At 58.0% G+C, this 13,591-nt stretch overlaps 1 protein-coding gene across 3 annotated transcripts in view; it reads left to right on the top strand.

Annotated features, from left to right (window-relative positions):
* Window positions 1-9,482, top strand: part of TNFRSF8 (TNF receptor superfamily member 8) — a 61,953-nt gene extending 52,471 nt beyond the window's left edge. For all 3 annotated transcript variants that reach the window (XM_032302632.1, XM_032302633.1, XM_032302631.1), the window contains 3 exons: window positions 1,671-1,696; window positions 3,784-3,991; window positions 7,487-9,482. In XM_032302632.1, the coding sequence (XP_032158523.1) occupies window positions 1,671-1,696; window positions 3,784-3,991; window positions 7,487-7,731 (479 nt within the window). In that variant the 3' untranslated portion in view covers window positions 7,732-9,482. The remainder of the gene's footprint in view (window positions 1-1,670; window positions 1,697-3,783; window positions 3,992-7,486) is intronic.
* Window positions 9,483-13,591: the final 4,109 nt, after the last annotated feature.

The following is a 13,591-nucleotide window of genomic DNA, read 5'->3' as shown; positions in this document are numbered from 1 at the left end:
AACATTACTCTCAAAGGGCAAAAATTAGTCTTCACTGACATCATTTAAAAGAATGTGCCTCAGGCCAGAGAGCATTTCTCAAAGGGATCGCTTGGGTAACAGGGGCCTCCCAGCGGGAATGAACCATATTCTCCCAAGGTGACCACTCTGCTGGGAGCATCAGTTACCAGACGAAGGAAACTTTAACATTTGTTAAATCAAGACTCCAGGTAGGGTACCTGGGTGGCTCTGATGGTCAAGCATCCAACTCCTGATTTCAGCTCAGGTCATGATCTCAAGGCTGAGATCCAGCCCTGTGTCGGGCCCTGTGCTGGGCATGGAGCCTGCTTAAGAGAGATTTTCTCTCTCCCTCTCTCCCAACCCCCACACTCTCACTGTCTCTCTCTTAAAAAAAAAAAAGAAGAAGAAGAGGAAAGAATCCAAAATTGTGTCATTTTATACATGTTCTTCTTTTGACCATCATTCATTTCCTCTTTAGACCTTAGACACATTTTACATGCTGATAATCACTTAGAAGCACATGAAAGTGTGTCCCCCAACTGCCCTAATATCTACACAGCACGTTCAAACCTCTTGTCTTACTAGTAGTATCCTAGTTGGTTGGCCTCCAGTGGGCGTTTCAGCTAGGATCAGGGCTGATGGTTCCCAGAGCTGCTGAGGTCAGAATGTTCTGGAGATGATGCAGCTCACTGGCATTTCCAGAGCAGATTTCTCTGGTCAGGTATGCATGCCTAACGGCAGCTTGGAACAACACTTCCAAGTCTCCAAGAGGGCCTCCTCAGGACTCCTCAAGGGCTGTGTGTCCCGATGACGGTCTACGCTGGGAGTTGATTTGCCCAGTGTAGACCAGATTCCTGGGCGCCGAATCTCCTGCCTTGTCAGGTGGCCAGTGGGCCATGGGTAAATGTCAACCTATGCTTAGCCATGTCCTGGCCCCATATTTGATATGAGAGAAGTGCTGGTGTGGATGGTGGGGGTTTGGGATGAGAAGGTAAAGTTGCAGCCTAAGAATCAGTGAATCAGCCCCTCCTGAGCCCCGCGGAGGGATGGTAGGCAGTAGGATGGTGACGAGCCGCTGTCCTCCTCGAAGGTGGTCACATGGGATCTTTCCGCACCTGTAATAAAAAACCCAATCTCCCACCAAAGGCCTTCAGGGTTGATTGACGCTGTGTGTGTCCAGTGTGGGTTTTAGCAAAGGTCCTCAGGATGAGTCATCTGCCCCCACCCAGGTTTGAGGTCCTCCGTGGGAGCTTTGCATGGCGCTCCAGGGAGTTCTGAGTTCTCTAGACCCTGGGGGCTGCAAGGGAGTGGGGGCGGCCCCAAACCAACTCCTGAGACAGCAGAGGCCGCCTCCTCGGCTCCAGCTGCGGTGCGTGCCGCTCCTGAACCTCTCCTGTGCCTGAGTGGGGTGGGAGACTGGAGAAGGAGTCCGGTGCCCTGGTTGGCTTCGTGACTGGGGGAGAGGTGGTTCCCAGTCCTCCCACAGCCACTGCTGAGGCGAGCGCTGGGAAGTGAGCCTCTGTGTCCAGGCATGGGCGAGGGTTCTGTAACTGTCCCCTGCCGTCCAGCCTGAGTGTCGAACAGATGTCACTGCCTCCCATACGTGGGCTGGGCAGACCAGGCAGCTGCCAGACTCTCCTTGGTGAAGTCACTACTCTTTCTTTTTGCAGATTCCAGGCCTGGGAGGAACCCGACAGTAAGTAGCCGTTTGTCGCCCTGCCTCCCTCACTTCTGTGCCCCTAAATCGGACTGCTCCCCTGGTTCTGAGAGCTGCTGGTGGGTCCCTCCCCTCCCACGGTGATGGGGGTGTGGGCCCCCCCTGCAAGTTCAAGCTGGGTCTGCTCCACGGGGGGGTGTCCTGAGCACAGACGGGGAGCCCCACCCCCTCAATAGTCTCTGGCTCCTGGCTCATCCTGCCGGGGACTTCCAGAAGGGTCTGGCAGACCATGGATTTGGTTTGGGCTACTCTGGGTGCCAGATGGGCTCATTTCCCTTTTCTCCTTCACTCCACTGGGAAAACAAATCCATAACATGATTCTTTGAAAACTCATCTATCACAGCGGTGTCTGGGTGGCTCAGTCGGTGAAGCGTCCAACTCTTGGTTTCAGTTCAGGTCAGGGTTTTCAGAGTTGTGAGGGATTTCAGGTTGTGAGATCGAACCCCACCTCGAGCTCCGTGCCGAGCATAGAGCCTTCTCCAGATTCTCTCTCCGTCTTTTCCTCTGCCCCTCCTCTCCTGCACATGCTCTCTTTCTCACTTTCTCCAAAAAAAAAAAAAAAAGTGTGAACACATAGCCATCCTGTGTGGACCACTTGCCATGAGGCAGGCTCTATGCTCCTCAGTTATCGCGGGTGGTCCTGACGGCACTCGAAGGTTGGTACTGTCGTTCATTTTACAAAAGAAGGAACCTAGGCGCGGACAGGAGAGCTGGGTTCGCGATTGGAAAATAGATCAGCGAGCCCTGGTTTGACTTGAATCCTGGTTTGTGGGGCTTCAAAACTGGTACCCTGCACTGTTGCCCTGAGCTGGAAGGACTTCTTCACCTGCCTTTGACAAAGAGCTTGCTGCTGTGGGCAGGTGCTGGGCCAGGGGCTTTGCTGGTAACTGACAGTGACCAGGGAGGGGCCCAGACACCTGGCCCTCAGCGGGCTGGGCTGGGTGCCCTGCTCTGGGCCCAGCCTCCAGGAGCGCCCTGGGTGGGGAGGGGGGTGTTGTCCTCCGGGGCTGAGGGATGGGGTAAGACAAAACACTCCATACGGCTACATCTCAGCTGTGTATGGTTCACCCATTGTTTTTTCCATTTATCAATTTTTCCGTGACTTTCTTTCAACTCAAACATTCATACATGGAGAGAGGTTTCCGTCCTTTAATTTCTTAATGTAACAGCCAGAACCACAATGTGAGTTCAGTTTCAAGTTATGGGAGGTCACATTCACAAATATGCTTGGGTCAGATAAGTGACTATTACAATACCAGGAAATTTGATGAAAAAGGCATTTAATGATTGTGAGATAATCAAACATTGTTTGGCCACAAGAGTCCATGGTTTCATAGAAACTTGTTTAAAATGCCATCTTTTGGACTTCAGATGGTTGCGAAAGGATAGTCATGGCTGTGTGGCTCTATTTTGTGAATCACTCGAGCCCATTCCATTTTGAAGGCTGAAGGTACATATCATGCGTTAGAACATTCCATGAGACCACTCTTCCTTTATACTTAACTATGAAAGTCAAAAACGAAACCACCGTTTAACTGAAGACATAGCTGGTTTTAGAACACGTTAGTGTAATCGTAACCAATCTCCGTCCCAGGAGGTCAGGGCTGGGCAGTTGCGGTGGGCCTGGAGTGCACACTTAACCCACACAGGCTGATAAGCATCGATTCCAGAGCGAGGTGCCGGGGTTCGAGGGCTGGCCCGCACACTTCCTTGAGCGAGTTCCCTGACTCCTCTGGGTCTCAGTTTCCTGGTCTGTGAAGTGGGAGGGTGCTGGTATTAGCCACTTTACAGGGCGGTCGTGAGGATTCACACGTGTCGAGGCCACACACGCGGTGAGCGCTGTAGGGGATGCTGGCTGCTCTGGTTATTTAGTAGGTGTAAAAAGCAACAGGACTTCTGAAACTCAGCACAGGGCACCAGGCTCTCCACGCCGAGAAGCCGTGGGTGGTGTGTGGCAACGTTCAGGCAGAGAGGGAGACTCACTGGAGTCTGGAGGTGAAGAAACGGGGGCTTCCCAGGGTGGTTGGGGGCACCCTTTGTCAACTCCACCCCCTCTGTGCCCACAGCAGCTGAAGAGTGTGTCAGTGGTGGAGTCGGGCATGGAAGAGCTGGGCTTGCTGAGCCCCCCGGTTGCGGAGTCCTCCCCCCGCGGGGCAGTCTGCCGAGAGAGCATGCGGCTGCTGGAAGCCAGCCCTCCCGCCGGGAGCCCCTCGTCCCCCAGGGACCTCCCCGAGCCCCCCCGGGTGACCTCGGAGCATACCAACAACAGGATCGGTGAGTCTGTCGGTTCGGGGGGGTTCCTGTGTGCTCAGGGCTGAGGGAGCAGGGGGAGCGGGACCCAGACCCCCTGGGGCAGGAAGGCCTGGTGAGGAGGGGGTGGGTTCCCCTGCCCGCCCTCGTAAGTAGGAACAGCTTTTCATGAGAGACTTAAAGCCTGTTCCATCTCGGCAGCCCAGTTTAACTTTCTGTAAAATGGGTGTAGTAGTGATCCGGCCCCCACAGGGCCATTGCAGGCGCTTGTGAAGTTGTGTTGGCGGGTGAGGGTCGGGGAGAGGGGCTCCCCACTGCCTGGGGGGCTGCCAACTTTAAAGTGAGCCGTGAACGCCTCCCCCACCCCCAGCAAAGAGCCCTTTGCGGGGACAGGAGGAGACATTCCAGTGACAACAAGACCGGCCCCTTGTCTGGACGGAAGTCCTCTCTCGTTGTCACGTGGCCTTCTGAGGACAGTGCCTGCCTCTTCTTTTCACACCTGGGGCAAGGGCACTGTCGGGTGGGTGCGGGGAGATTGTCCGCGTCACACAGCTGCGGGTGGCAGCGCCGGGACCCGGCCCCATCCCACACATGCGGGGCTCTGAACCCCGTGGCTGGCCCACCTCTGCAGAGACCAGCCCTTCCCAAGCCTCGGCTGCCCTCCACCCGAGGCAGGCCTTCCGCTTTGGCCTCCCAAGAGTCTCCCTGCCTCCTCTCCGGCTTCTCTCCGTCCTGGTACAGCAGAGTGTTTCTACCGAAATACATGCCTGTCCATTCTGCACCCCACTTGAGCACTCCCGGTCACTGTCAGGATGAATCCCAGGGTGCACTCTTACTCTGGCATTCATATCGGTCGCTGCCCACGAGCTGCCTCCTCCGACCAGACTCCCCTGCCTCCTGAACTCTCCAGCCTGCTTTGCCCACTCACTGGCAGTTTCCAGAGCTCACAGAGCCCTCTCTCCCTTCAGAGCTTCTCTGCGGGAGCAGCCTCCTCACCTGGGACAGCCAACTCCCCCTTTGAATCTAGTCAATTCCTGATGTCCTGAAACCGCTGCTTATTTGCCTCCTCCTCCAGGAAGTCTTCCTGGCCCTCTCCACTCTCCTGTCTAAACCAATGCCCCTCTGTTGTGCTCCCTCAGACCTGGGACCTCCAGACCCTGTATCCTCAGCCTCCAGCAGTATGACTGGGTTTGTGGCCTCTGCCCCCTGCCTCGCTCCCATCTGACTGTGAGCTCCCTGAGGGCAGGCCTTACTGAGCTCCATCTCTTTCTTCTCTGGAGGGTTAAGCATTGCCGGGATCATACCAGAGAGGCATCTGTAATCATCCTACACATTTCTACAGCAGGCACTGGTGGGTAGAACTCTTTGGGCCAGGGTCTTTCATACGAAACCAAAACTTTTGGCGCTGTAGCTCTCAGCAAGTTTTATTTAAGAAGAGTGTTATTCGGGGTAATACCACCCACAAGGCATCTCCTCTAAATTTCCTAAGAAGTCATAACTTGGACGTTTGGATCTGTGCTGAGTGCAGTGTCCGGAGCTGCGGGGGCAGGCGGAGGGACGTACCGGGGTCCAGGACCGCTGGGGTGTGGGCAGCCCGCTCCAGCCGCCTGCTAGCCTTGCTGGTGAGCAGGGTTGTTGCGAGAGAGGGCCTTGGAGGTTTGCTCGGGAACCTTTCATCCTTCTGACACCATCCCCGAGGAGCACCCCCTGCCCCACAGAACCCATCTAGTACCCCGGGGGGGGCCACACCCAGCCCGAGCTTTATCCCTCTGCTCCTGGGCACCAGGCAGGGGGAGCCCCTCACCTTCCAGGCCACTAAGATAACTTCTCTGGATTCTAGAGCCGTGGGTGGAATAGAAGGTTCGAGCAGCCCCTGAAAGACCCTCCTTTCTGTTCCCAGCTTGGGGGGCGGGGCAGGTGATGACGGATAGAGCTGGAGCAATCAGGACCCTCGGAATGTGAGGGAGGGAGAGCCTGGCCCCTGGCTTCGGCTTCTTCGGACAAACCCACCCTGTTCCCTGTGCCTCGTCTTCTCTTCCAGCCCTGTCTGGCTGCTCCGGGCCCTCTCGCCCTCCCCACGGTCCCTTCTCTCTCACCCCTCTGGCTCCCGCTCTTTCCTAGGCCCTCTGCACAGGCTCCTGGGGCAAAGGGCCTACAGGCCTCGGTGGAGGGTGTTGGCCGGAGCCTGGGGCCCTGCTCTCTCTTTTGGGGTGTGTGAGGGGCCCCCAACCCACAGCTTGCGACACTCGCAGCTTTTCTCTCGTCCTCACTGCTATTTTGAACACTTCCCTCTTTCCTGGAGTGTGAAAGGCCAAAACAGAAGGACTAGCTTGAAGCAAAGGGGTGGCCAGTGTAAGGACCCCAGGGATCTTTGGAGAGCTCCTGGATCAGAGGGGCGTAACTGGGTGACGCAGAGAGGCAGGTCAGGAGCCCCCTGCTCCACCCCCGCTGTCAAGTTCCCTCTTGAGACTCCAGAGAGAGTCCTAGGGCCAAGCTGCTGGAGCTGGGACCCTGCCCCGAGCTCAAGGCCATCAGAGAAGCTATGCTGAGTGTAGGCCAGGCTCCTCCCTTCCCAGCTTCTTGGACAGCTTCCTTAACTCCCCTGAGCCTCTGAAGTGCCTCCCCTACCCCCAGCAGATGATGATGAGGACCGCAGAGGGTCCTGCCTCTTAGGAGCCACGATTCCTCCAAGCGGCATGCACAGGCAGCCCTAGCATGCACCGGCCAGGCCCAGCCGTGAAGGCTGGAGATGGGCCGTGAGTAATAAACACTGAAATCTGGCCCCGAGCAAAGCCTCACAGGCTGCTGTTCATTATTAACAGGCCTGAGCTTCCTCAGACTGTCATCAACTGTCTGGGTTTACCTGAACTGAAAAGGTCTTTCACTATGAAAACCGGGAGCAGCCCAGGCCAACCAGAACACGTTGCCCCCCCCCCCCCAGGTTTCTGATGTAGGCTCGCGGACGGGAGTGGAAAGGGTAGCCAGTCGGGTGGGAGTTTCTGCTGAGAGTTCTACTAACTGCCTGGTGACTTTGGGCCAGTCATTTAACCTTTCAGGGCTTCAGGTTCTTTCTATCTGTCCACGGGGACAAGAACAGACTGCCTGCTGCGTGGCAGCGTTGTGAAGACTCGGGAGTCGTGTGTGGAAGGGTCTGGATGGGCCGCCTCTGCTGCTCAGTGGGGCTGCAGCCGCCCCCTTCTCTGCCCAGGGCTCATTTTCTCTCCAGCGCGGCTCTCTCCTTCCCACCCCATCCCCTCCTAAATGCTGAGGAGGTCATGAGCCTCTCCCACAAGCGGGCCAGTCCTTCAGTCCGGCACAGTTTCTAGCTGTTTTATGTCCTTTGAGCCTCAGGACACCTGTGAGGTTGATGGGACCGACTGTGCATCAGAGAGACTGGGTCGCGGGCCCGAAGCCACATAGCAGGAGAGACAGAGCTGGAACCTGAACCGTCCCCTGCCCCCTCGCCCTGCCCAGCTAGGGCCCCGGTCCCCTCACTTCCCCCTCCCTTTTGCCTTGCAGAGAAGATCTACATCATGAAGGCTGACACAGTGATTGTGGGGACTGTGAGGACTGAGGTGCCCGAGGGCCGGGGGCTGGTGGGGCCGGCGGGGCCTGAGTTCGAGGAGGATCTGGAAGTGGACCACGCCCCCCGCTTCCCAGAGCAGGAGACAGAGCCACCTCTGGACAGCTGTGGGGACGCCATGTTCTCGGTGGAAGAGGAAGGAAAGGAGGCCTCCTTGCCCATGACCGTCATGGAGAAATGAAGCCTGGCCTGGGTTGGGGCTGAGCGGACAGTGGGGTGCCCCCCGGGAGGCCAGGGTGGCCCTGGTGGCACCAGGCTGGGGGCAGAAGCCCTTGTGACCAGAACTGAGGTTCCAGCACTCAGGGGTAGAGCAGCCTGGAGCAAGGGGGTTCCAGGGGCCTCTCGTTGCATCCCTGCCCTGCTGCCCCCCAGCCCAGACCCTCGGGAAGCCTGGGCTTGTGCAGGAGAGACGACCCAGGGGCGGGATCTGAATGGCAGTGTTTGTTGGAGCGGCAGACGGACAGCAGGGACTGGGCATCTGTCTCCTGCCACTGCTGGGAAGATGCCCCTGGAGCCCCAAGCATCAGACACGCGCCACGGGGGCCAGAGCTCACTGACAGCAGAGGCCGGAGGCACTGGCCCTGTGCCTTCAGCTCTCACCCTGGGCTGTGGGAGTGACGCCCCCCAGACCTTCCCACCATGCCGGCAGCCCCCAGTTAGTGTACTGTGGCCCCTGAGGGCACTGAGCCAGCACCTGTGGTGGTTTGTCCTGGGTCGAAGGGAAGTCAGGGGCCAAGGCATCATGGGCTGGCCCCACCTTGGCAACAGCCGCCCCCCGCCCCCGCAACCCCTTCCGCTGTGCTCCTCGCCCGCATCCAGGTGACTGCCCAACCTGGCCCCTAGCCATGCCGGAGCCAAGTGAAACCCTCCTGGTGCCGCCAGCCCCCTCCTATTCTGTAGACCCACGGTGGGCGAGGGGTCTGGGGTCACTGATTGTTTCACAAGGTCCCCAGCTGTCACCTCCGCGGGAGGCTCCTTGGGACCCAGCTGCTGTCGCGCCTCACCTGCAGCCGGAGACCCTGCCCACCCAGCTGCTGCCTGGAGAGGAGCCTGCTGGTGGGGAGCCCTGGGCCCTTCCTGGGTGCCTGCCTGCTCTGTGGCCCCTCTGCTGTCCCAGGGCGATGCGCCTTCCGCACACCTACCATGCATCTGGAGCCCAGTGGGCCCAGCCCTGCCCTTGCCCTCCAGCTGCTCAGCACCCATGGTTGGGACACGGATGTCAGAAAGCAACACGGTTTCGCCCAGACTTCCTGCCTTCTTCCGGATTCTCAGAAAAACTAGTAGTCCCGTCTGGACTTGAGGACTTTTCGCATTTCACGTTAAGGAGTAAAGCTGTCCTGACTTGGGTCTGGCTGGCCTGCTCTCCCCAGGGCTTTCAGACTCATGTGAACAAACATGAGCCAGCCTTGGAGAGGGATGTGTGGGCAGAGGACGGGGCTGCCCACAGCTCAGGCCGTTCCACCTCGCTGCCTGCAGGTCCCAGGAATTCACCCGCTGGAGTCCAGGCCGGGGAAAGCTGCTGTTTACCCACCAGCTTGCTCATTCTCTGGAGGAAGTTGGGGCTGGGCCAGGAATCACAGGGTAGTTTCTGAAACTGCTCAGATGTTTGGAGGGGCTAGGACACCGAGAGGGACTCACATCGGAACCTGAAGACGTTGCCATGTGAAGGACAGTATTTGCCCAGATGTCCCGTGCGGGAACGGCCGGGGTGCACTGTGCCTGGAGCTCTGGCTGGAAGGGGCCTGAGTACGCCCCACCCCGCTGAGCAGGGCCCTGGCAGTCTTGACTTGAAGATGCGGTCCCCCTGTTGGAAGAAATGAAGAACTTCCTTGCCCAAAGTCCCTTCACAAAACCTTTGAGCCTTTGAAATTTTGATCCTCAGAAAATGTGTAAGGTTCCTTAAAAATACCAGTTGTAAGTTTCAGGAAACTATTTTTGAGAGTGAGAATATTTGAGAACATCTGAGCAGGAAGGGTCTGGGCAGTCCCTCTCCCCCAGAATGGGGCGGGGGGTCCTCCTTCACCCAACTACCTAGGCGGCCAGCTTCTGAGCTCTGTGCCCTGTGTCGAGGTAAGTGCCCAACTTGGCCCCCAGCCCCTCTGGGGCCAAGTGAGACCGTCCTGGTGCTGCCAGCCCTCCTCTTGTAGCCCCCACAGTGAGCCTCTTGTCGACTGACTTGTCTCACAGTGTCCCTACCAGTCCCCTCCACGGGGGAGGCATCTTAGGACCCAGAGGTCTGCAGCAGGGAGCCTGCTTGCTGCTGGGGCAAATCTTCCTCCACGTAATTCCCACTCCCTGGGCTAAGACCTGTCCTCTGAGGATATTTAAAAGAAAATACCTCTTGTCATAAGGCTTCCTGTGGGTATTTGCAGATAGAGATACTGGGCCTCTCTGTGGCCCACCCTCTGGGCTGGGAGGAGCTGCCCCTGCAGCTTGGGAAAAGGGAATCCCAAAGTAGCAGCATGAATGTCCAGCTTTGGGGCAAGGAGAGGATTGAGGGGTAAATGGAAACCTTGGACTTGGGGCCTGAGTTGGGAGGGGCCCAGCCTGCAGCCCTGATCACAGCTCAGGGCCAGTGGGGGCCCTACTGCCCACCCCAGGCAGCTGGCCAGGAACTCCCCTCTTGACTGTGCCGCCCCTGGGGTGGAGGAAAGAGACAGAGGGCCGTGGTCAGACCTCACCCACCCCATCCCCAGGACTCCAGCTCGTGCCCAGACCTTTTGATCAAACCCAGCCGGTTACCCACTGTGTTTTCCTGCCATGCAGTTGGTCCGAGAGCTGGGAGAATTGCCCTGCCCTGCCCAGTGATCAGGGTCCACCTCCTAACCTCTGTCCATTCTGACGTCCAGGTGAGCAGAGGACACGTCCCCTGCTGCTCAGGGTGGCAGAGGGCAGGCCGAGAGGGACCCTCCCATGCACGGATAACATCCCTCTTCCTGAACAGTTGTATTCAGGGAGTGACGGTAAGTGATGTGTCCTAAGGAAGCTCTTGCATTCATAGGAAACGTATTCTTTCCCACGGCAGTCTGGTGGGTTGTAAGCCGTTTTCCGTTTGTAGAATCTTTCAGGCCAGGGCCACTCCCCGAAACGGAACAGGAGGCTGCATCTCCAGAGCCTGGGGTCTCCTCTGCCCCCTCTCCAGGGCTGCGGGCCTGAAGAGGTCACCGGGAACTGGCTTGTTGGGTTAAACAAATGAAAATCTGTGCACGGACAAGGCGGCTCTCTGGCTGCAGGTTCTTGGGTGCCTTCCCTCCCACCCACGTTCTCCACCCTGTCCTCTAAGAGGTAACAGTGGAGGAGGCGGTGGCGGGTTGTGGGGAGGCAGCAGGGCCTGAGACAGAGATGAACTTGGAGCATCAGGCTGGATTGGAGGTCAGAGGGAGAATATTAAAAGTACCAAGGTCAGCTCTGTCCTGAGGAGGAGCTGGCAGAGCCCACCCTGGCTCTTACACCCTCCCGTGGGTCTGGCATCCACGCTGGATTCATACCCTGGGGCCATGCCCAGGGACCAGAGGAGCACAGGTCCCCAGTGGTTGTGAGCGAGTCACAGGCAGAGAGGCCCGACTGCTGCTCTTCGGAGCAAAGACACAGAACTGCAGAGATGTGCAGGTCAGACTTGGGGTTCGAATCCTGGCTCTGCCACTTACCAGCAAGGCGATCTTGGTTATGTGAGGCGCAGAGGTAACACGGGTCCAGCTGTTTCCTGGTCTGCGGGGCAAGAGTGTCAGCCCGTATCCGGTAGGGTCACGGGGTTCTGTTGGAGGCCGGGGATCGGGGGCTTGTTCTTGCTGCTGGTAGCTTGTGTCCTGGGCACAGCGTGGCTGCCACCTACCACCGAGTGCGCCCTCGGGGGGGCTGGCAGAACTCCCGTGCAGGTCACCTTTGAAAGCGCGCTGTGATTGCTCGTTGGTTCTAGGGAGCCTGTGTTGGCTTGGGCAAGGTTCACCAGGGCCCTCAGGCTCTCCTGGAACCTGGGTTTCTTTGCGGCCAGGTTGTGTGGGAAACCCCACAGTGGATACACCCCTTCTTGGTCTGTGGGGTGCCCCAGAAACCCCTCAAGTCAAAGTCCTAGGACTGGGCTGTTTGTTAGATGTCTGACACTCGGGCATTTGCCATGTGCTGTGGGTCCCTCTGCAGGGGACGTCCTGTTCACGGTTCTAGTGCATTCCAGCGCATTGCTGCCTAAGATCTTTCTCCAGGGACTTCCCTCACCCCCTTCTTCCCTTCCTCCCTCCTTTTAAAAACACCTGTGATGAGCCAGGCCCACGTGTAGCTCCAGAGAGCATAGAGCACTCAGACAGACTCGCTTGCGCGCGTCTGTGTCCGGTGAATGGAGACAGATGACAGTGCGTAACTGACCGGTGAACAAGGTGGTTCCAGAAGCCATCCTGCTCTGTGTGCTGTGAGAAGCCCCCATCAGGGGTGTGTGGCAGAGTGTCTGTAGGGGAGGACCAGCTCCAGCCATGTGGCTGGCTGAGCTCAGAGGAGTGACATGACAAGAGGGAGTACTGGGAATGTGCGGACAGAACATTCCAGGAAGTCAGGGGAACCACAGTTGCAAAGACCCTGAGGTAGGAGTGCTTCTGGCCTCGAGATTCAGGAAACCCGACCCAGTGGGAGAAGCAGGGCAGAGAGAACAAGGAGGTGAGCCGGGAAGCCAGCGGCTCACAGGGGGCGTGTGGGGCTGCTGGAGGACACTTAGATTTTATCATAAAATCTGGTATACAAGGCTATGTCTTTTTTTCTCTATGAGAACAATCAACATCCTGGTATTATCTCAGGAATAGGCGTGAAGGGCCAAAGCAGAGGCGCCAAAGGTTGTTTTAACCTATTTCTGAGGGAAATCTAGGAAAGAGGCAGTGGGGGGCCGGCTGTCAAGGGGCCGATGTCCAAGCTTTCTCAGAAAAGGCAGAGTTCAGACTGCATTCCTGGCTGAGAGCAGTTCCTGGCTCCGGGGCCGATGTCACTGTGCTGGGGCTGGGAGCCGGGCGGGTCTAGGTTCCCCTTTCTTTGGCTGGCTTCCAGGAGAGTAAAAACCACAACAAAAATTCCTGGGGGAGGGAGGAACCTTTGTTTGTGTTTGGGTGCGGGGGCGAGGGGCCTCTTTGGAGCCAGCCTGCACGCCCCCCTTCCGTTGATTGTTGATCAGCCCAGCTTGTGCCTGGAAGGGCGCGGCTCCATCAGGGTTCACTTCCAGCCCCAGCAGTTCCAGCCACAGAGCCCCCCAAGCTCGGTTTCCTAGATCTGCAACATGGACGTGATAACCCCCTCACGGGAGGGCTGTGAGGTGCTGGGGTGAGCCGGCTCAAGCGTTTGGCCTGGCGCTGGGCAGCTTCCCTGTTTGGTACAGGGCGGCCCATGGAGGCATCTCGGGGCCTTTAGACCTGATGGTTTCTGTATCTGGGCTTCATTAATAATGGCTGAAAGGCTGAGGGTCAGTGCTCCCTTTTACAGACCAGGGCTCAGAGAGGCACACAGACTGACCCACTGTCACACAGCCAGGAAGGTGCCTTCCTGTCCACGGAGCCGGGCTCCTGCTGCGCTTGGTTCGGCACTTATATCAAGGTTATCCTCAGGCCCTGTGCCCTCTGGACAAGCTTCCTTGCCTCCAGCTCACCATAGCTCGGAGGTAGGAGGGAGGTTGGTTTGAGCCCTCCTCTTCTGGGGAGGGAGAGATCTTCACGGGAGCCTGGGCAACCTGCCGAGCTCAAGCGGCAGACCAGGTGTGGCTTTCTGAGTCCGCCTGGCAGGGCAGGAAGGACCCCGAGCAGCCCAGGTAGAACCTCTGTCCTTGGATCTGCACTCCCCCAGGTGGCCTCACTCAGGGGAGACCCGGGGCGGGGAGCCCGGACAGCGCAGAGAGCCGGGCTTCCTCTCAGCTGCCCCTCGTACCCCACTCTCTGCCCCACGCCCCCGAGGATCCCTGGAAGGAAGACGAGGCAGGAGCAAACCTCCCCAGATCACAGATGGGAAAATAGCCCCACAGGGATTAAAGTGGGTTGCCCTGTGGTCCCAGCTCCGTGCTGTCTGGGGGAGACAGG

The sequence above is a fragment of the Mustela erminea genome, chromosome 10 (assembly GCF_009829155.1).
Source record: "Mustela erminea isolate mMusErm1 chromosome 10, mMusErm1.Pri, whole genome shotgun sequence".
Lineage (NCBI taxonomy): Eukaryota > Metazoa > Chordata > Mammalia > Carnivora > Mustelidae > Mustela > Mustela erminea.
Note: the sequence above shows the minus strand (reverse complement) of the source record. Positions and strands in the feature narration are given on the sequence as shown.